The sequence below is a fragment of the Schistocerca serialis genome, chromosome 9 (assembly GCF_023864345.2).
Source record: "Schistocerca serialis cubense isolate TAMUIC-IGC-003099 chromosome 9, iqSchSeri2.2, whole genome shotgun sequence".
Classification (NCBI taxonomy): Eukaryota; Metazoa; Arthropoda; class Insecta; order Orthoptera; family Acrididae; genus Schistocerca; species Schistocerca serialis.
Window position 1 is genome coordinate 168141662 of NC_064646.1, and position 24100 is coordinate 168165761.

Here is a 24100-nt window from a genome sequence, read left to right on the forward strand (position 1 = left end):
GTTACTAAAGAGGCCATCGAAATCCGACTACATGACTATCTAATTAATAAAGACAGCAGCCTTCAACTTAGTCAAGCTTGGAACCCTGCACTCAGCCTGGAGAGAAAGATGCGGTCCCAGAGATCGAGGACTGCCCCCGACGGCAGCAGCAGGGAGACTGCAGACCCCAGGCACCGCTTCCCCCACCACCCCCAGTAGCCGCTGTGCCGAAGACACCAGGAGAGGAACGGTGGAGGGGGTAACGGCTAGTATATATAGGGCACCGAGATGAACAGCACAGCATTCGTCAGGCACCACCTGAAGATGGCAGCATGTACGTCTGCCAAAATATTGTGGAGAAATTATGATGCTACCCAGTCGGATACCCGAGAACTGTTCAAATCAGAAACAACTTATATTGGACAACTGATCAGCACAATCTAAGATCAACATACAGAACATGGGTGCCCAACCTGCTTACTGCTGCCCAGCTAGACTGGAATAGCAGAACAATGCACTGGAAATGAACATCAAATGAATTACCAGCAAACCACTGATAAATTTTGGAACTCCATATTCAAAGAAATGATTGAAAACTGTGACATAATTCCATCAACAGGGACACAGTATCCCATCTTAGGCACAGGAGCCAATACTAAGCTCCATCAAAACAGAATATGACATTCAGATGCGAGATGTGACAGGGATGGTGGTAGAAGGCAACAGACTCTCCTTCCTATCACTGCAGACACACAGCCCCCACCTCACAGGCCCAACGAGGCCTGAACACTGGACTGGCAGGCATGAATACTGTCAGCACACAACAGACACATCATTCCATCAGCACCATCTGATGGTGGAACGGTTGTTCGCAGAAATGTCATGACAAAAACTCAATTTGGCAGTATACCCAAGAACTTTGGAAGCAGCATATACAAGGGTGGTTTGAAAAGTTCTTGGAATCACCATGAAAAGTCAGTGCTACTGCAACAAGTTGTTCACATGATATTAATTGGACTGTTGCCTGTAAACACATGCCATGTCAGTGCTCTTGGAGGAGAGCTGTGGCTCTGTTGTTATTTCCGCCTAGGGATTTGTGAAAATGGGATTGGGGGGTGGAGGGGGGGGGGGGGCAGGAGAGGGGAAAAAAAAAAATAGATTTGAGAAGTGATCAAGTACTTCATAAAGAAATGTATGAAAGCAAAGGACATTCATGCCAATTATGCAAATTTCCAGAATACACTGGGGGACTCTGCTCCTTCATATTCTACTGTTGCAAAGTGGACAAATGAATTTAAATTTGGTTGGCAGAGCTTAGATGATGATCTATGCAGTGGCCGGCCAAGATGTGTCACTGCTCCAGAAATCATTGCAAAAGTGCACAAAACAGTCATGGAGGGTTGCCGATTGAAAGTGTGTGAAATTGCTCACCCGCGCCAGTTGTCATATGAAAGGGTGTATCGCATGTTAACTGAAGAATTAGAAATGAAACAATTATCTGCAAGATGGGTGCCGCGACTTGACGCTGGATCAAAAACGCACGAGAAAGGACATATCGGAACAATGTTTGGCCCATTTTAGGAGAAACGAACAAGATTTTTTGCTCTGGTTTGTGACCACAGATGAAACTTGGGTGCACTACTATGCCCCAGAGAGGAAACAGCAGTCAAAGCAGTGGAAATATGCTTATTCTATGCCACCAAAAGAAAGCAGACAATTCCTTTGGCAAGAAACGTCATGGCATCAGTGTTCTGGGATGTGAAAGGGATTCTATTTGTAGGTTATCTCCCTACCGGGAAACAATTACTGGAGAATACCTGGCTAACCCCCTGGACAAATTGCAACAAAAGTTCGCAAAAAAAAGGACAGGTTTAGCAAGGAAGAAAGTCACCTTCCATCAAGAGAATGCGCACCTGCGAACGTGCTGTTGCCATGGCAACATTACACGAACTAAGATATGAATTGTTGCACACCCACCTTATTCACCTGATATGGCTCTGTCAGACTTCCATCTCTTCCCAAAACTGAAAAAGGATCACTTCAAACGAAGAATTGATAGCTGGAGTTCGCAACTATTTTGCAGGTTTGGAGGAAACTCATTTTCGAGATGGGATCAAGGCACTGTAACATCGTTGGACCAAGTGCATTAATCTACAATGAGACTACAATGAAAAATTAAAGAAGTTTCAGTGATGTAAGTACTTTTTTTCTATTCCATTCCGAGAACAATGCAGACCACTCTCATGTGTCAGTTAAGGCTCATATCACATAAATGAGTACTTATTTTCAGCTATTAAGTGAGCTTTTATGTACAACACTTTTCTACAAGCAGTTCCTGAGAAATGTATAATTGCGAGAGTCATGTTGTCAGTGATCTTTTCAATGTTGGTTGGAAACACACATCCACAGCATATCTTCCCAGATGCATGTGAATATGTCCGATGGAATGGGACTGTTTACATTCAAGTCTAGAACAGTAATCTTTTTAATGGATTGCTTGACACACGCTGAGATATCTGAAGTTTAATAACACCCAGATGATCCACTTCTGTTGCAGAGGAAGCCAATTCAAGTCTATGGGATTCTTTGGATGTTGAGAGAGCTGAGGCTGGGGTGATGCCTTTGATACACGTCGTGCTGTGGAAACTATTCCAGGCAGTGATTGTGAAGGCACTGAAACTGACATTGTCAAATACATGTTAACAGCGTGTTACACTAGGGACAGGCTCCTCAATGTGGTAGACATTTGACAGCTCCAGCTGTTCAACACTTAACATAACAGCTCACTTACCCACTGGAAACAAGCACTCATTTAATAAACTGAAAATAACAACAATGTAAACACATACTCAGTGAAGTTATTTATGTCAACTCATATAAAAGAGCTGGACAGCAAATACTGTGGATGTAGTCTGCAAAATGGAAAGCAAGCAGTGATCATGTTGGGGAAAGTTGCTTTCCTCATAAGAATGCTATAGCTGCCATACCATATGACAAAGAATCAATTTCCCCTTTTGAAGTGTGGAGTAGTGTGCAGGAATTTATGTAGATTCTGCCCATGTTTCTTTCTTGCATTAGTATTATTAGTATCTGTATTCCCTGTAATGTTAATGCACGTTGTGGAAAATAAACACATCAGGGCATGTCTGCACATGGCATTGTCAGTAATTTGTAAGGTGCACTGTGGAGAGTTGGTGTAACTGTTAAACACTCCATTGCTGCTTCTTGTGATATAGTTGGGTAGATCGAGTGGGGAATCATCAGCTTGCTCATAGTTTGCAGACTTTTTAAGGTAGTAAGAGTGTGATGACAACCTGGCAGTCTACCTTCTCTCGTGCTTCTATCCTCCACCCTGTTACACCCCCACAACACAATTAAACCTTCAATATTGCTCTACAGCTCTTATGCACAATACATACATTTAATATCTTTTCTGAAGCAACCTCACTTCACAGTAACCAATTTTATACCAGTAACATATTTTCAATCATATGCATTTGTTTCAACCTTTGTAACACAGAAACTATTAATCATAGAGAAAAAATTAAGATGGCTTTTCTGTAGGAAATATAGTTTGATTGTGTACCAGGAAACATTTTCACTAGAAGCCACAGTTTTCAAGATATTCAAGTAAAAAAATGAAAAATGACCAGTAAACACCCCCTCACCATCGCACTCGCATCATATTGGTGTGGATTTTTAGTATGTTGTTAACTGTAAAAAATTGTGATGACTACACAACTTTTTTCTCCTATTCAACAATTTTATAACAAATTTGTTCTCTGACAAAATATGGTGGTAGTAATTCATTATAGTATGTGAAGAACATGTCAATAACATTAAGAATTAAAATTTGTTGCAAAATATGTTATGGAAGTTTCAGTTACAACTAACGTTCATTTGAAGAATTAGTCTTCAGATGCACTCAGCTTCACAACTCTCTGAGAATGATGTATAATCATTCGAAACACCATCCTCATTACTGTGATTCCAGGAGGGGGAGAGAAACAGTCACACAGTGCAGACATCCATTGTTTGGAGAGCAGAACAACATTTTGGCAGATATTGGTTAAGACTGTTGGTAAAGTGCAATCTTATTGTACACATCCATTCAGTTCCGCATATTTGTTGGAAATGATCAGTCATGATCTTCAGAATGGGGATGCTGTAGGATCATCAACTGTTGTATGCAAATGGAACTCAAAACCATTCCACAAGCATCAAATAAAGTTATCATTATTAGCTTCTCTTAGCTTTTTTGTGACCTGTGGGCTGGCTGGTGGGTGTTGAGATCAGGAGGTCGAGAGCAGAGCAAGGTTGAGTGGTCCAGTGCATGCCCGGATGTGTCAGTAATACGGCGGTATCTAGAACATTTATTTTTTTGTGCAAAATGTACAGCGGTATAAGTGTCTACACAGCTGCAGTTGGTGACCAGGCATAAGCGCATGTGCCATGGAGAAGTGCCGACACCTCATCAGCAAGTCATGTCGTCGTCACCACAGTTCAGTGCCCTGGTCGCATGCTGTTCTGGCGGTGACAGTGGGGCAAGGAAGGCACTACATGCCCAAATGTTCCCCAGTGACCAAGTAGTGTCCCACTCCAGCACTATCTACGACAGCCTGTGGCGTGCTCAGGTCAAGACTGCCGACTGTGGTCCAGGAACTCGGTTGTGAAGATTAGGCCCTGGTAATCCATCACAGATCGACCAAGACTGCAGCAGATGCTCACAAATTGGTCAGGTGGGTACTCTGATGTGTCTTGCCTGATCAGTGTGATGACAGCAGCTTGCACATTATCTGTGATGACCCAATAGGTAGCAACGGCAGCAGACCAAGGCTGTGGTATGCATCAAGACTCAGTGTTTAAGTGAGCAAGCAAGTCGTAGGCTTGTCAGTCATCAGTCTCGTCATTGTTTCACTGAAACTTAATACACTCTCAATCTCTCTGGCTCTAACAACACTTACAGAACGGCAGCATGCCAGAATGTGTTCTAGAGGTCTGAAAGCCTCTCAATTTAACTGGTCACATCGGCGCCTGTGGTTGTGGGTGTGAGTGCATTTGTCCTCATTTAGCAGACCTTTCAGTGCTCATTGCTTCACTGTGTAAATTCAATAATAATTCTAGCTCAGTTCTTTTTCATCTACATTCAGTTTTGTAGTGGTACTTGGGCAGTGAAGTTACATAGCGTTACCTCACAGAGTCTTGTAAAGTATCACAGCAGCACTTGCATTCTTGTCTGTCTTGTTGTGAGGCTTGCTGCGGTTCACCTCTTGACATACTGACTGACACACCAGCCCAGTGCTAATTTGTTCCACACTAACATGGTTGAACTTTTAAAAAATTTAAAACATATACAGTGAAAATATTCTGCCGTGTAAACAGCTCTGAAGCTCAACCATTTATTTGAGGAGAACAAGCGATTCTGAGGCTGTTATTGCATATTTGCTTTATGGGCCATAAGGATTAGGTTGTTTTTCACTATCATCAGTAATGGTGCAGATACATCCATTATCATGCTCAGCCAGAAGTTGGTGAAGCTGGTACGAGATTATCCAAACAATCTTTTTCTACACACAAACTAAATATCATCCGAAGCTCTAAAATTAATATTATTTACAAACTTATTAAAAACTGTGCACTTACATGAAAAATTCTGTTGGAATATGGGAGATTCCGTGATAGCTTTCTTTCATTCAGAAACTTTGGCGTCCGCAAATTACACCCACTTGGAACTGCACAAGTTTCATTCAAGTACCACATGCCATTTAAATACACATCAGGTATTTGCTCTGGTTCACCAGGAACCTTTAATTTTGAAATACTGAAATGAAAACAAATTCCTAATTAACAATTATGTTTAATGGCAAGGCAAACTAAAAATGATGTGTGTCTGATGGAGGGGAGTGGGGGTAAGTTACTCTCAATGTCTCTTTAAGATAACATACATTATTTTCATTCTGAACAACGTAAATAGCAATTAGTGACCCCCTATAAAAAGTAATTACACAGTCTGCAATGAAATTGTTGTAACTACTCCGGATGAGCCCCAGGTGCAACAAATCGGTGGCTGTCTATCACAAATTGTATCCATGAATGAGAAACTCAATTACAATGGGACAAGAGTGATAGCCAGTGTGGAAACTGCATGGCCTACAACTTCAGCACAACTTCCTGACGTCAGTAGGGGATGCTTGTGCACCATTGCTTTTACGCCCATTTTTGACCACAATTTTAATCCTGTAACCTTTGATTAGCTGAGAAATGTGATAAAGTGCAAGAAATACATTGTGTAATGGTAAAATATAAGGAAAGAATGAACACTGTTTGTAATCTGAAGCAAAAGTGTCTGTAAGCACATAAACATATTTGTGAATGGTGGATTCACGTAAATTAATGGTTCAACTGTGTGTGGCTCGGTGACTCCGTGGTAAAGGGCCAGACTGCAAATCCACATGCCTCAGATCCGATCCCCTATCAATCCTAGGATATGTAACCTACCACTTCTTTCTCCTCTGGCAATGTTTTTCAATGCGAAAAATGCTGAGTTGCACCATGGTTTGGAACTTATGCTAAACTGTAGGTCCCCCATAGCTGGCTGGGTAAATCAGGTCAAAGGTCAGAGGAAGGCAACGGCACACCACCACCATATACAGTAAAGCACTGTAGTGTTCAAAATAATCTTTGGATTTATGACTGCTTTATATTTTTTTATTCAAGTAGTGGTGCATAATGTAGTTTGCATAGGCAAGCAGAGCATTTAGGCCACCAGACAGTAGCATGTGTGGAATAAGTGTGCGAAGTTGTGCATTAATTCACGAAGCATCAGTAGCAAAATCATAGACTTTGTTCGCACAAAATCTCATTAACATTCACAGAAAAATCTAAAGCTCACAATTATCAAGACCATCAAGACAAAGACCAAATTTGTCACACATTTGAAATCATATAATGCAGCAAAACTAAAAAAAATTACAGCTACTTATGAACCATTAAATTATGGTAACGTTTGTATGGTTGCAAAAGAATCAATCACAGAGACGACATGAAAATTCAATGTCCTGAAACATATTCAAGTGTTCAGCTCACGGCCACAAAATATTCTGAGTCCCACTAATACAGACAGAGGTCCTGCGGCTCCTATGGTTTCCCTAAACTCACCGATCTCACCACTCTGAATAACACTGGCCAGAAGACTTTATCTCGACATGAAACTAAATAAAAGACCTCAAGCTCTGCTGTGCACATTCCTTTAAATACTTCATCACATGACCACTGCTCAACATCTGACAATGTGTTCCTAGTCAAATTACTAGTTTAAATACATTACAAACATCAGATATGGTTAACTAAACATACGAATTTGTTGGATAACAGACAGGATACTTACTTATGCTGATTTTATGAAGTGTGTTGATATGGATGAATTCATAGTTACAGCACTGTTTGCATATAAAAAGATAAAATTTGTATACTTATTAACAAATTGTTCCATAGTAAATGCAGTAAAAGTAACTACTACTTGTAATTGCTGGCATCATTTGATGTGTTGTAAGTGTCAGTTGGATGAAGAGTTCAGTAAGCTGTGTGTAGTCTTCATGTAGCAGATGGCTGTAAGGCTTTTTGTGTGTCTTCTGTAGAATATTACAATTCATCACCCTTTTACCAAGCCACTGGGGCCTCCATACTGTGCTGCCTAGCTGTAGACAAGACACATTCCATCCAGCTAGGAAAACCTCAATTCCCTGCTTCCTGCAGCCTGCCTGCCACCTCATCCTGCAGCCTGCACTCATAGCTTCATCTGGATAGCCACCCCACCACAGTCGTATTATCAATGTTTTAAGCAGAAATTCGACATTACTGCACATATTATCGTGCTGTAAGAAACAAAACTATTTGACACAATTTCAGTTGGGCAGATGCAACAATGTAGTGGAAGACAGACATGTAATGCAAAGTAAGATGTTCAAATTTGTTTTTAACCCCAGGAGCATCAAATTATTTTAGGTTACACAGGAGCAACAACCAAGGCCAAAATTTGCCCGTGTTACAGGCTATAAGAGGCTGTCCAAAATTTCTACACTCTCTTTGATCTTGTACCTGCATAATAAATTTCTGCCCTTGACAGAAAGTTAAAAATAAATAAAAAATTAATTAAAAAACTCTCACATATACAGGTTATGGTATACTGAAAACTTTCATGAAAAAGTTTTCAGTCAGACAACACTGCTTTCCTAGTTAGTTCATTTGGAGTAATTTTGATAATTACTCATTTATATCCAAGGAAGACTCCCATATCATAAATGATAAGCAATTGGAGTCCTTTTAAGTCCTCGGATCAGTATTCTACACATGGTTTCAAAGGTTCAAGGCCTAATTCATGCAGATACAATTTTCGGTGTTGGGTTTCTTTCATTCCACTTGGACACATTTGTCTTTAATAGTGTGTATGAGTTTACTACTGCTATATCAAGTAGTCTATAAAACAATGACAGTAGCTATCTCCTTGTACCTCCTTTTGAAGAGTATGGTCCAGGCATCTGAACTACATCCTCTATTTCTCTGTCAGTGGAATTATGGTATAGGGTTATGTGGATTTTCTTTTTTGGTGAAGTAACTAACACTTGCATGTCTTTTTGCCTGGCGTCCTTATCAAAATGAATCACTTTGTCTTACTCATACTTCCTCCATATACAGCTCTTCCCACTAAACTTGACAGTAAATCCAATAATGAAATATTCAAGTACTGATAAATCCTCATTAAAATTCTCATTAAGGCATATATTTTAGAATTGCAAACAGGAGATACATTTTTTTCTTTGAGCTGCTTCATTTGTGTCCTCAACAATTTTCCTAACAACTTCAGGAGTGAAAAATTTCTTGAATACTTCACACATATATTAGTTAGTTTCCCACCAGCAGTTGTTCTCTGAGGTTCATGGACTATGCTGGCAAAATCCCTTCTACATTGGCTCAGAGCTGCTGCAAGGTACACTCTATCGGAATTTATAACATATATATCTGGAGTGTAGCCTGCATGGTTTGTTCCTTCACTGTCTTCTGTTTCTTCTTCATTTGAACCCTCTTAAATTTCCTTGTGATCTGACATGAAATCACTGAATTATGATAATTCATTGTTTACTAAAAGTTCAGCAAGAATTTATGTCTTGTTCATGCCACTATAACTCATTGTAGAAAATCTTCCTTACAAGAAAAAACTGTGGCTCTGTTGTGACAAACTAGTAATAAAAATAGTTAGCCTAAAAATGAATTATTAGACTCAACAAAGCACTGTAACACACTCAAGGTTGCCATATGAAATTTAGACAAGTAGAATTATGGTCACATGCAGTACCTAACCAGTGTTATAGTTATATTTTTAATATCCAAAATTTTAATCAGATAAATGTACAGAGACCAAATGATAATGGCCACAAACACAGGATATTTACTATGATTTTTGTAGTGGAAGAAAAAGGTATGGGCAGTAAATGTTCACGAGTTTCATCAGCTTCTGCGAGTTACTGGAAACAGTTTCTTGCACCTCGCTACAAGTATTTGCCAAATATGCCAGTTGCTGGGAGGTTTTCTCAAACTTTTAGTAGCTTTGTGTGTTCAACACTGGTATGAAAATACCTGTGTCGAAAAGAAGGACACAAAGACATATCAGCTAAATATACCATAAAAACCCCTAAACACATGTAATTGAATATCGTCAGCTAATGAAATGTGCAACGAATTTATGGATTATTTTGTTTCACCAGAAAAGGAAGCAAAATAGCAGTACAGATGTCTATAAATTTTAGCTGATTTCTTCATGCTAGCATAAACATACATGAATTACATTTGTAATAAAAGTAATAACTAGGGTTTGCAAAAATTGAAGAGTAACTAAAAGGCAATATCTTTGTGGTACAGCCTGCCATATTTCTATATTCTGTTTTCGAATATTTCATTGCAAGCCTACAATAGACAAGTGAGTTTGGAAACAAGCATTTGACATTCTCACAACCTTTTTGTTTTTCATCACACTTTTCCTTCAGTGATATTAATGCATTACCAACCAGTGGTGGCAGCTCTGGTTTTTAAGTATGGCACTGTAAACTTCCACTTGCAGCAGGTTCCTGAAATTAACTTGCCTAATCGACTTGCAGAAGTAAAATTGCACAAGCTTTTGTTGAAGTGCTTGCAGAAGTTACTTGCTACTGACACATACCTTTACAACTTCACCTGTTTCAATAGATGACTGTCCTGAAAATTACAGATGAAAATAACTGTCAATATTCTAAGCAGTGTTGTGACAACTGTTTTGAAATTAAACTTTCATGAAAATAAGGAATGGAAGCCTACTTTGTCTCTGCTTGCCAATATAAGTCTACAACTCACAACTGCAGACCTATGGGGATTACACAATATAGTAGTCCTTTATCAGGAGAAAGAAAACTGGCATTCTCCGGATCGGAGCTTGGAATGTCAGATCCCTTAATTGGGCAGGTAGGTTAGAAAATTTAAAAAGGGTAATGGATAGGTTAAAGTTAGATGTAGTGGAAATTAGTGAAGTTTGGTGGCAGGAGGAATGAGACTTCTGGTCAGATGAATACAGGGTTATAAATACAAAATCAAATAGAGGAAATGCTGGAGTAGGTTTAATAATGAATAAAAAAATAGGAGTGCGAGTAAGCTATTACAAACAGCATAGTGAACGCCATTATTGTGGCCAAGATAGACACGAAGCCCACGCCTACTACAGTAGTACAAGTTTATATGCCAACTAGCTCAGCATATGGCAAAGAGACTAATGAAATGTATGACATAAAAGACATTATTCAGATAGTGAAGGAAGACGAAAATTTAATAGTCATGGGTGACTGGAATTCGACAGTAGGAAAAGGAAGAGAAGGAAAAGTAGTAGGTGAATATGGATTGGGAGTAACAAATTAAAGAGGAAGCCACCTGGTAGAATTTTGCACAGAGCATAACTTAATCATAGCTAACACTTGGTTAAAGAATCATGAAAGAAGGTTGTATACATGGAAGAGCCCTGGAGATACTGGAAGGTGTCAGATAGATTATATAATGGTAACACAGAGATTTAGGAACCAGGTTTTAAATTGTAAGACATTTCCAGGGACAGATGTGGACTCTGACCACAATCTATTGGTTATGAACTGTAGATTAAAACTGAAGAAACTGCAAAAAGGTGGGAATTTAAGGAGATGGGACCTGGATAAACTGACTAAACCAGAGGTTGTACAGTGTTTCTGGGAGAGCATAAGGGAACGATTGACAGGAATGGAGGGGAGAAATACAGTAGAAGAAGAATAGGTAGTTTTGAGGGATGAAGTAGTGAAGGCTGCAGAGGATCAAGTAGGTAAAAAGAAATATTGAATTTACTTGATGAAAGGAGAAAATACAAAAATGCAGTAAATGAAACAGGCAAAAAGGAATACAAATGTTTCAAAAATGAGATTGACAGGAGGTGCAAAATGGCTAAGCAGGGATGGCTAGAGGACAAATGTAAGGATGTAGAGGCATATATCACTAGGGGTAAGATAGACACTGCCTACAGGAAAATTACAGAGAGACCTTTGGAGAAAAGAGAACCACCTATATGAATAACAGAAGCTCAGATGAAAACCCAGTTCTAAGCAAAGAGGGGACAGCAGGAAGATGGAAGGAGTATATAGAGGGTCCATACAAGGGCGATGTACTTGAGGACAATATTATGTAAATGAAAGAGGGCATAGATGAAGAGGAAATGGGAGATATGATACCGCGTGAAGAGTTTGACAGAGCACTGAAAGATCTTAGTCAAAACAGGCCCCTGGAGTAGACAACATCAAAACTCTTCCATCTGGTGAGCAAAATACCCTCACACTTCATGAAGAATGTAACAATTCCAATACCAAAAAAGGCACCTGTTGACAGATGTGAAAATAACCGAACTATCAGTTTAATAAGTCACGGCTGCAAAATACTAACGCAAATTCTTTACGTACGAATGGAAAAACTGGTAGAAGGAGACCTCAGGGAAGATCAGTTTGGATTCTGTAGAAATGTTGGGGACACGTGAGGCTATACTGATCCTACAACTTACCTTAGAAAATAGATTAGGAAAATGCAAACCTAAGTTTCTAGCATTTGTAGACTTAGAGAAAACTTTCAACATGTTGATTGGAAGATTCTCTTTCAAATTTTGAAGGTTGCAGGGGTCAAACACAGGGAGCGAAAGGGTATTTACAACTTGTACAGAAACCAGATGGCAGTTATAATAGTTGAGGGGCATGAAAGGGAAGCAGTGGTTGGGAAGGGAGTGAGACAGGGTTGTAGCCTATCCCCGATGTTATTCAATTTGTATATTGAGCAAGCAGTAAAGGAAACAAAAGAAAAATTTGGTGTAGGAATTAAAAGCCATGGTGAAGAAATAAAAACTTTGAGGCTTGCCATGACATTGTAATTCTGTCAGAGACAGCAAAAGACCTGGAAGAGCATTTGAACAGAGTGGTCACTGTCTTGAGAGGAGGATATAAGATGACCAAAAAAGGCAAAACAAAGGTAATGGAATGTAGTTGAATAAAATCAGGTGATGCTGAGGGAATTGGGTTAGGAAATGAGACACAAAGTAGAAAATGGGCTTTGCTACTTGGGGAGCAAAATAGCTGATAATGGCCAAAGTAAAGGCGATATAAAATATAGACTGGCTATGGCAGGGAAAGTGTTTCTGAAGAAGAGAAACTGGTTAACATCGAGTATAGTTTTAGGTGTCACAAAGTCTTTTCTGAAAGTATTTGTACGAAGTGTAGCCATGTAGGGAAGCGAAACATGGACGATAAATAGTTTAGTCAAGGAGAGAATAGAAACTTTTGAAATGCGGTGCCGCAGAAGAATGCTGAAGATTAGATGGGTCGATCACATAACTACTGAGGACGTAGAGAATGGAATTGGGGAGAAGAGGAATTCGTAGCACAACTTGACTAGAAGAAGGGATCGGTTGGTAGGACACAGTCTGAGACTTCAAGGGATCACCAATTTAGTACTGGAGGGAAGTGTGGAGGGTAAAAATTGTAGAGGGAGACCAAGGGACGAATACATTAAGCAGATTCAGAAGGATGTAGGCTGCAGTAGTTACTTGGAGATGAAGGAGCTTGCGCAAGATAAAGTAACATGGAGAGCTGCAGCAAACCAGTCTATGGACTGAGGACCACCACCATTATCACCGGTCAACTGAAGTGTCCGATTCCACCAGTCGGCTCTGACCCGTGACGTAAGGCTGTTGTGATACATGAAGTCATGACGGCGGGGAGTTTAGTTTATGAGTGTGGGGTGTTTGTAGGTGTCGTTTTGATGCTATTGGTGGTGCTCTCTGGTGGTGTGCTTATGTGTTGTGTGTTAGGTGATGTTTTTAGTTTAGTTTGCATGTGTGGCGTGTTTATAGGTGGCATATTGTTGAAATCTGTGGTTCTCTCTGGTAGTGTGTTTATGGTTAGCGTGTTATGAGGCGTATGGGTTCATTTGCGTGGTAGCATTGCACGTGTGTGGTATTGGTGGTGACTGTGCTTTCAGCGGAATATTTTTAAGTGAGTTAACGATTTTGGTTTTGTTATGTCGACATTATTCTAGTTTTTTTTTCTGTTCGGCGTGTGTGAATTTTGGTAAATCGCTTTGTTTTATGTCTTTGGTAGGTATGCATATGACTGACAAGGTCAACAGTTTTTGGTTGTCAGCGATGATGGGGGACAGTGTGTTGTATCTAATAAAATTTCTTCAGCTATTTGGCCTGTTGGCTGAAGTAGTGAAGTGTTCAGTGTGTCGTGAAGAAATGAGACTTACTAAAGTTCAGGCGTCTTGGATCAGGGACTGTTATATGTGGAGATGTCTTAAGGATAACAGGTCAAGGGAAAATGTTCGATTCCAGTGGATATTGTTTTTAGTTGATTTTGGGAACGTTGTGGTCGTTTTATTTTATCGTTTTTGTCGTTCGGTTTAGTGGAGTGTGTTTATTTTTAGTTTGTCTCCACCCAAAAACCCCCAATTTCCCCCGCTTGTCCTGTCAGTTTCATTATATTTTTGGAGGAATGTGTGTTTGGTGGTTTTTCGATCTATTATTGTATTTGATGTCATTTTTACATAATGACATCATAGTCGCAATATGGGAGTAGTTGTAAATGGTCGTTTCCACCATATTGGTGATATCATTGGTCAAAGCAGATGTGTGGAATCTGACATTTCCGTTACACCCCCCCCCCCCCCCACCAATCCATAGAAGATATGTCTTAACTCTTAACATACAAAACGACACTGTCATAAGGAACCAATTATTTTTGGTCATTGCAGGCAGCGTATGTACATTACAGTTTAGAGAAAATACACAAGAGCTGCCAGTTGTAGTCAGTACATTTGCTTGCCAGGGGCCACTTGTATCAGCTACAGGTGATATAGTTGGTGGGCCATGGTTGGTGGCCTTTGGTGGGGGGGCCATAATAGTCAAATGGTGTGCTATTTAAATGAGTGCATGTGTCGAGATGCAAAACAGTAGCGGTGGTGGAGGTGCAGTAATATGCGGGTTACTACCACTCCACCCTCAAGGTAACAATAGCCACATATGCTTTAACCAAGGGATGTTACACGTTCTTGGAGAAAATGAAGATAGACATCACAGATTACGGATGAATAGGAAAGTAGTTCCACATTAGTGGCTTTGTCTACAACAAGTACAATTTTCAATATTGGTGTGATGAAAACCCTATCCCCTACATGAAAGTCCCTCTCCATTCAGAAAAGTAACAGTTTGATGTACAATACCATCTTGGGCAATAATCAGACATTACTTTTTTGGATATGAACAACGTAACACAGTGACGGTGAACTCTGAATGTTATGCTGACATGTTGGTAGCATTTTATGACTGGGCTCAATGCCTACACAGCAAATAAGGAAACAATCTTCCAGGAGGACAGTGAAAGAAGTATTGGAGCTGCAGTGTCAATGGATTTGCTTACATTCTTATTTCTTGACTGTCTCACCAGCAGAATTGGTGATACTCCATTGCCTCCCTGTTAATCAGTTTTATCAGCTAAAGATTTTCTTCTCTGGGGTTACCCCAAATCCAAAGTATTTCAGAAGAACCAGAGATTTGAAGGAGCAAATTTTCCATGAAATGGAGATGCAGTGCAATGTCATGCGCAAGTCCAGGCTCTGATAAAGTGTATTCAAAAACCTATAACTTTCAAGATAAACTATCAATTTCCATTCACACGCAAAGGATTCACGAAAAAAAAGAAACAAGAAAACATTATCTCCAATTTGTAAACTTTCTTTCAATCAACTTGTCTAAATGCTTTGCCCTATACAAAAATAATCTTTCCCTTACAATTTCATAAATTGCAAATTTTGTCCTTTTTGTAGATAAGAGACAAAAACAGTACTAGTCCCCCTACTGAAAAGGCAGCTAATGAAACATTTAAAAACCATCAACAAATGCATCTACATATATATACTCCGCTAGCCACCAAGCAGTGTGTGGCAGAGATTTTTTAAGACGCTTCAGCAGTTCTGTGGTGTGCTCCTCCCAGTTGAATTTATTACCAAGCTGTAATCCCAAGAATTTAACACTGTCCACTTCTTCTATCTTCTTGTCATCGTATGTTAGACATGTACTTGTGGGACACCCCTTACAACTTCTGAACTGCATGTAGTGTGTTTTTTCAAAGTTTAGTGACAAATAATTGGCTAGGAACCAGTGACTGATGTCCACAAATATTTTATTAGCTGATCTTTCTAAGACTACACTTGATTTGCTATTTATTGCAATGTTTGTATCATCGGCAAACAAAACAAACTTGGCATCTGGTAATGTTACTGATGAAAGGTCATTGATATACACAAGAAAAAGTAAGGGCCCCAAAATGGAAACTTGTGGGACCCCCACATGTAATTAGTTCCCAGTTGGATGATGCCTGATAGCTTGATACATTTCTCTTTACTAATAACACCCTTTGTTTCCTGCCAGAGATATAAGATTTGAACCATTTTGCAGCATTTCCTGTTACACTATAATATTCTAATTTGCTTAAAAGGATATTGTGATTTATGCAGTCAAATGCCTTTGACAGATCACAAAATATACCAGCCGCCTGCAATTTTTTGTCTAATGAATTAAGCACATTTTCACTGTAAGTGTAGATAGCCTTCTCAATATCAGAACCTTTTAGAAATCCAAACTGTGACTTTGACAGTATGTTATTTGAGATAAGATGGTTATAAAGCCGACTGTACATTACTTTTTCAAAAATTTTTGAGAATGCTGGCAACAGTGAAATTGGACAGAAATTTGATGCTATTTCTTTATCTCCCTTCTTAAACAGTGGCTTAACTTCAGCATATTTCAGCCATTCAGGAAATATTCCACTGATAAACGACTGGTTACACAGATAGCTTAATATGTTACTTAGCTCATAATCACATTCTTTAACTTTGTTGATATTTCATCATACCCACTAGACTTTTTGATTTTAAAGATTTTATGATGGACATTATTTCTGTTGGGGTAGTGAGGGTCAAATTCATATTATGGAATTTACTTGAAATGTCTGGTCTGAGGTATTCCATAGCAGCATCTACCGAACCTGACAACACCATCTTTTCAGTATCAGTTATAAAATGTTTGGTAAAAAGTTCTGCAACACTATACACATCTGTCACCAATGTATCATTTACTTTTAATACTATTTGTTCCTCTTCATGTCTGGTTCTATTGGTCTCCTCCTTCACTATATCCTATATTGTATTTATTTTGTTATCTGATATGACTATCTTTTCCTTGTAATATATTTGCTTTGACATATGTATTACAGTCTTTAATATTTTGCAGTATTTCTTGTAATGTGCTATAGCATCAACATTGGAACTGTTTCGGATTGACAGATACAGTTTTCTTTTTGTTTTACAAGATACCCCTATTCCTTGAGTAATCCACGGCTTCTTTGAAGACTTTGCTCTAACCTTGGTAAGTTTTGGGGGAAAACAGTGTTCGAATAAGGTAAGCACTTCATTAGCAAATGTGTTTTTATTTTCCTTTCATGCCATGAGCACTGTAAACATCAGTCCAGTGGAATGTCTCTGAGGAGTGTCCTAAAATAACCAATTTTTGGCTTATTGATTACCCTATTGAGCTCAGTTTTAACAGATTTTATATCCTGTTCAGTATTAAAATTTAACAGAAGGAACTGCATGTCATGGTCTGAGAGGCCATTGACTACTGGTTTAGTAATATAATTTTGTTCATTGGACTTTTCTATGAAGATATTATCGATGGCTGAGCAATTTGCTACCCTAGTTGGGAACTTTACTGTGGGAATTAAGATGAATGATAGTGTTACTAACTCAAATAAGATCTTATTGGGAGAGTCTTTAAGGAAACCTACATTGAAATCACCAGCAACCACTATTTCTTTGTTTTTGGTTGTCAAATGGGCCAGTACAGCTTCAAGGTGGTTTACAAACAGATTAAAGTTATCTGCAGGTGCTCAATACACACTTAATATTATGAAGGATTTTTTGTGAAATTCTAATTCTGTTTGCACATGCTTCCATATGCGGTTCTAGGCAAAATTTATGAATATCTATGTTCTTAAATTTATGACAGCTCCTGATGAATGTGGCAACTTCTCCTTTCTCCATTTCTGATCTACAAAAGTGAGATGCTAACCTAAACCCTGTAACACTTCAAAGTTCTATACCAGTGGTCACATGATGTTCTGAGAGGCAGATTATGTCAGCTGGGTTTGAAGACTAATTCATCTATGCAGATAGTTAGTTCATTAATTTTATTTCTCAGTCCTCGAATATTTTGATGCAATAAAGATAGCTGACATTTCACACTACCTGAGTTAAAATTGGGTAGAGTTAAAATATCTGCTGACTAGAAAATTCTTAACCAATAGCTGTTTATGCTGACGTAATAAGCTGGAATTATGTTTTTTGATTTCTTTCTCAAACTGAAGGTCTGTCTCAGTTCAAACCTCTTAAAATTTGCTTCCTTTCTGTCCTCCCTACCCTAAAAAAGGGTCTTTTCTGAATCCTATAACCACTGGTATTTTACCACTCATGACAGTGCCTCCCCCCTTAAACTTTCCTGCTATTTCCCCAGGCAATTTACCCTTCCCCTTCCTGTAGGTGAATGCCATGCCTAGTATAATCCCACCTACTGAGAGAAACAACAGGAACCACACCAATGTCTGACCCTGCACCCGACATAAGCAGCCATTCCAGCTCCAAATTAACTCTGACAGAAGAGTTCAAATGTGGTCGGTCATGGCGCCCAAGAACACATTAGATTAGATTAGATTAGATTTACTTTCATTCCAATTGATCCGTAGTGAGGAGGTCCTCCAGGATGTGGAACATGTCAGAAAAACAACAATACATGACAAATATTTAAACTAAAACAAATAAGCTAATGTACCATTCCACAGGTCCCAAGTGGAATGATCGTCATTTTTTAATGAACACTAAGAGTCATTTTACAAATACTATTGCACTGAATTTAAAATAAAAAAGTTTTATATTTATTTATAAGGTAAGAAACATGTAATACAACTACTGTAATACTTATTTACAATGAACACATTACTGCACTGAAATGGTGCAGAAGTTAGATTATACTTACACACACACACACACACACACACACACACACACACACACACACAAATTTTCAGTGAACACATTACTGCACTGAAATTGTGCAGAAGTTATGTTGTACTTATATACAAATCAGTTGGTTTTCCTCAGAAATTCATCAATGGAGTAGAAGGAGTTGGCCACCAATAAATCCTTTAGGCTTCTCTTAAACTGAATTTCATTGGTTGTTAAGCTTTTTATGGCTGCTGGCAAGTTATTGAAAATGTGTGTTCCTGAATAATGCACACCTTTTTGTACAAGACTAAGTGACTTTAAATCCTTGTGAAGATTATTCTTATTTCTAGTATTGATTCCATGAATTGAGCTGTTGGTTTGAAAAAGTGATATATTTTTAATGACAAATTTCATTAAGGAATAAATATATTGGGAAGCTGTAGTTAGTATCCCTAGTTCCCTAAACAGGCTTCTGCAGGATGTTCTTGAGTTCACACCACATATAATTCTTACTGCACGTTTTTGTGCCCGGAAAACTTTAGCTTGGCTTGATGAATTACCCCAGAAAATAATCCCATATGACATTATGGAATGAAAGTAAGCATAGTATGCCAGCTTTTTCATTTTTATATCCCCTATGTCTGACAAAATTCGCATTGCAAACAGAGATTTGTTAAGACGCTTCAGCAGTTCTGTGGTGTGCTCCTCCCAGTTGAATTTATTATCAAGCTGTAATCCCAAGAATTTAACACCGTCCACTTCTTCTATCTTCTTGTCATCATATGTTAGACATATACTCTTGGGACACCCCTTACAAGTTCTGAACTGCATGTAGTGTGTAGTTTAGTGACAAAGAATTGGCTAGGAACCAGTGATTAATGTCTACAAATATTTTATTGGCTGATCTTTCTAAGACTACACTTGATTTGCTATTTATTGCAATGTTTGTATCATCAGCAAACTCAACAGTAGTACGCTTCGATGCTGATGCAATCTTCGCCAGGTCACACTCCATACTGTACCTAGGATCTCTGTAAATACTGTTACCTGCCCCACCCACTATAACCACGGTGTCTTAGTTATACGTGTTTTCATGTTTGTTGCCGCGTGTATGTAGTAACACACACACACACACACACACACACACACACACACACACACACACACAGGGCGCCATCAAACACAAGACGACATCTACAAACACAACCAATTCATAAACTCTGCATTGATCGTAGATTCCTCGGACGAAAAAGTGTATGGCATAGTTGGAACAGAGCACACACAACACCCTACACCCTTACGTCATGGGTCAAAGGAGACTGATGGAATCGGACGCTTCTATATCCGAATATTTCGGATATGGAATAATAATATACGGAAAGGCACTACGACAAGAATATGTCACAGCATGGTGGAGAACATAGTTCTATATGGAAGGAGCCGAGACGTGTCCCCATCACGGAAAGTTACAGACAAAATTAGAACAGTTGAAATGGAACGTATGAGAAAACTTCTACAGCTACCTGGGCATAACAGGATACGAAATGAGGAGGTGTGGAGCCGAATGGAGACACTGTTCTCCATAACAAAAACGTTGGAGAAAGAAGGCTTCTGTGATACTGGCACGTAAAATGTAGGGCCTATGCCTAACCAAAGGTGGCCAAGAAATGTTTTAAAACCTGGAAGAAGGAGAGGAAGGCCAGCGCTACGATGGGAAAAGTACATACAGTAAGCAACGGTAGACGGAAATTTAAGACCGGGTGAACGGAGCGAAAGAGGCGTGGGGGAATCGAAAATGATAGTTCCAAGGGATAACGTCGAAAAGTAAGTAACTATATAGCATTTAAATTAAAAGAACACCTTAGACTTCTTTTCACGTCCCATATACAAATATCTGTTGAATACGACAAATGTATCGTAAAAATAATAAAACATGCACTGACCTGCACCTCTCCGCGAGCTCTTTATGCTCCTCCGGAGTAATCTTTCTACCAATGAGACTATGTTCATTGGGGTTTTTCTTCTTGCGTTTCTTTTTTGTAATGGTTACAGTGTTTGGCACGGTCTCCAGTGATAATCGGAATTCTTGAAAGTATCTTGACAAGTAAATTTTCTCCGTTTCAAACGACGCATTTTTCTCGTATAAGAAATCCATGTTACAGGAAATAAATACTATACAGAAAATTCTGTTTCAAACAAAACTGCACACTATTACATCAAAACCGTGACAACGTTTATCCTATGTGATACCTCCCTTTCACTCTACCAATTACTCAAGCAACTACAATCAACGAATAAAAACATACACACCCCCACCTGTTCTGCACTTGCTCTTCTAAAATGAAGATCTTTGGCGAAAGATATAATATACAGACAAACTTCCACGCGCCACTAAAATGATGCTACCACTTATATCGTGAACTCATGTTTCCATAAGCAACAAAAGTTACGCCACAACAAATGGTATGACAGTTGATACAGTAGTGCCTCCGTGTGCTGCTGGTTCAGCAGTCTCGTGTCAAAACCGTCGTGGTACTGAAAAGATGAGAGAAAGACGTGTTCGTTTAGTATTTTACCAATTTTCTTCAGCACTGTAGCTGTATACATGAAAATAATCAGGAACCAACTGCATAAAAGAAATTTAATTTCTTAACCGGTTTCAGGCAAATAATGCGATAGTTCCAACCTTTTGAAGAAGGCCCCAGATGCCTGCAACTGGCTAAGAAATTAAATTTCTTTTATGTAGCTGGTTACTGATTATTTCAGTATATAAGTGTTAGTGTCAGTTGTGTTGAGAAACAGTTGGAGCCATTAAAACTGAACAAAATTCCAGGGGCCGATGGATTCCATATCAGAGTCTGTACTGAATCAGCAGATGAATTGGCCCCTCTTCCAACTGTAATCCATCGTAGATTCCTCGAACGAAAAAGTGTATGCTATAGTTGGGACAAAGCACAGGTCACACCCATTTACAAGAAAAGTAGTGGAAGTGATCCACAAAACTATCATTCAATATCATTGACATCGATTTATTCTTGACTTGAGACACCGGGGTGACTTGAGACAAAATGATATACATTTATAGTTCTGCATTATGCCAGGTTTTAGTTTACATAACCAAAATTTTATCCTTTGTTTGGTTTGTACGTAACAACAGCTTTCTGACTGAGGTAAAGTCATTTTTAAAATAATAATGTTGGCAGCCATGTATCATTTGAAAACAGGGTGTAAAATATCGTCTTTGACAATTGTTCCGGAACTTTCTTTGTTTGACTGCATGAAAAATAATTTTCGGAGAGTATCTTCGAAGCTTTGACAAGAATATAAAATAATAAAAGTGGAATTTTTGTTGAAGTATAGACATAACCTTATTCCTACTAAAGATTTTTAATTTTATTCTTGCAGAAAATGCTACATGTTCATGTCAAAAAAGCTGGTACAAGCAAATACGCAAGTAGCAACTTAGAAAGTTTGGAAAAGGCTCTTGAAGATGTAAAAATGTGCCGCCTTAGCCTTCGTAAAGCATCTGAGAAATATTCTATAGAGAAGTGCAAGCTTTCTCGTGCACTTAACGGAAAACACTAATAAAACTGGTGGACAAACTATTCTGTTGGCAACAGAAGAAGATACTCAAGTGAAAAATGTTCTTACAGTAAGTGAATGAGGATTTCCATTTACTGTTTATAACATCAGACTTTTAGTTAAATACTATCGTGACAGGCAAGGGAGAACCAACCCTAGATTCAGGAACAACATGCCTGGTGATGAGTGGGTGCAATCATTCCTAAATCACCATAGTTATGTGCTGTCTGTGTGGTTAGCAGACAATATATAGAGCTTTGTCGAGCACAAGTTTCTCCAGAAATTATCAACATCTTTTTCGATAATTTGGAAGTTGAACTGCAGAAATTGAGGTTAGCATTAATTATTTTCTTTACATAGGTGAGACCGTTATAAGCAGAGTATCTTATAGGAAGCCAAAATAATTGTTTGTTTTTTCAATTTAAATGAGCGCCAGGCTCCCTACAAGATTATCATAACTGGTTTTCATCTAAATACAGTCAAGGTCAAAGTTCACAGATCTACAACAAAGGGTATCTCTGAAAGTGTTTGAACTCTCACAAAATTAACTCTTGGAACTATTCAGATTTAAATTAAATAATGTTTTAAAATGATTTAATGATTTCTGATCTTGTGGAAAACTGTAAGAAAAGTTAATATTAAGTCCGCCACGTAATGGCGGCCAATTGTTGCCAGTCAGCGATCACTGATTTCGTCTTCTTGATAGCTGAAAATACTAATTATTCTCTCTTTTCAATTAAAACATTGCGATTAGTGTCTGGCATGTTCTTGTAATAATACAATGAATTCACTTTTACATATATATTTCCAACAATAACCTGATACACACCTTCTTATCGTCTAGTCGAACGAACAAAAAGAGCATCTGTTAGCCTTCAATCCTACACACAATCTCTATCTAACAATAGTAACATGAGAATCGCAAGCAGCAGAAGAGCGAGTAATAACTTATCTTTTCCATCTTCTATAGTTATACAAAGATATCAATGTTTTATAACACCATATTCCTTACTGCGACATTGTTTATCATCGTTATTATCTTTCCCTACCATAGTATCGACGTTATATTTTTTTGTAAATAATTTTATATCTTTTTCACAATTGACTTTCAGTCTGGTGTATTTGGTCTTATTCAATATTTATATACGCACTTCACACACATTATTTTTAAACATCGCAAAAGGGACACTACAACCACTGAAAGTACACATATTCGACAAATAGCAAATGGAGAACATTTTTTTTCTATAATGCCACCAAATCTGGTGCTAACTCAATGGACAAATGTGGAACTATTCAACAAATAGGTGAACCAGGAGATGACATCAATTGTCTTTGTAAATACAAAAATGATATTCACAGCTTTGAAACAAATCCCAGCATTGAACAGGTTAACTTCATGAAGATATTAGCAAACAATCTAATAGGATAAGATGGCTGGACATTTGAAATTTAGAAACAGAAGTGAGGAAAATAATAATATATACTTTCCTACAGCAGGATGCAGAAAGAAACATGGAGTGGAGATCAGAGAGACTTGAAAAAAGAACAATATGCCACTATTGTCTACACGAAGATGCAGAAAAACTAATTACAAGTGTGTCAAGTGTGGGGTACCAAACTGCTTGGAGTGTTCGAAGAAGTTGTGCAAAGAGTGTGTAATGAAACTCTTAAGTTTTTCCTGATGAGGATGCAATTCAAATTTATGAAGAAAAAAGACACTATGTTATATTATTATTATGTGGAATAAGTTATGTATCAATGTAAAAGTAGGATATATGAAAATGAATTTCGTACAGGCTTCATACTTTGATCCCTCAAATGGCAACATAAATGTTGTCACTTCGTTGGTAACACTAGTCTCTCAGACCTTGTAATTTTACTTGATTTTATTTGCACATTTTCA

General features: G+C 38.4%; 1 protein-coding gene across 1 annotated transcript in view; it reads right to left on the reverse strand.

Annotated features, from left to right (window-relative positions):
• LOC126419201 (snRNA-activating protein complex subunit 3-like) overlaps positions 1-20955 on the reverse strand; it is a 64984-nt gene extending 44029 nt beyond the window's left edge. Inside the window, exons 1-2 of the mRNA XM_050086336.1 lie at positions 20556-20955; positions 5623-5800 (exon numbers count right to left, since the gene is read on the reverse strand). Of these exons, the coding sequence (XP_049942293.1) occupies positions 5623-5800; positions 20556-20767 (390 nt within the window). The 5' untranslated portion in view covers positions 20768-20955. The remainder of the gene's footprint in view (positions 1-5622; positions 5801-20555) is intronic.
• Between the last annotated feature and the right edge of the window lie 3145 nt (positions 20956-24100).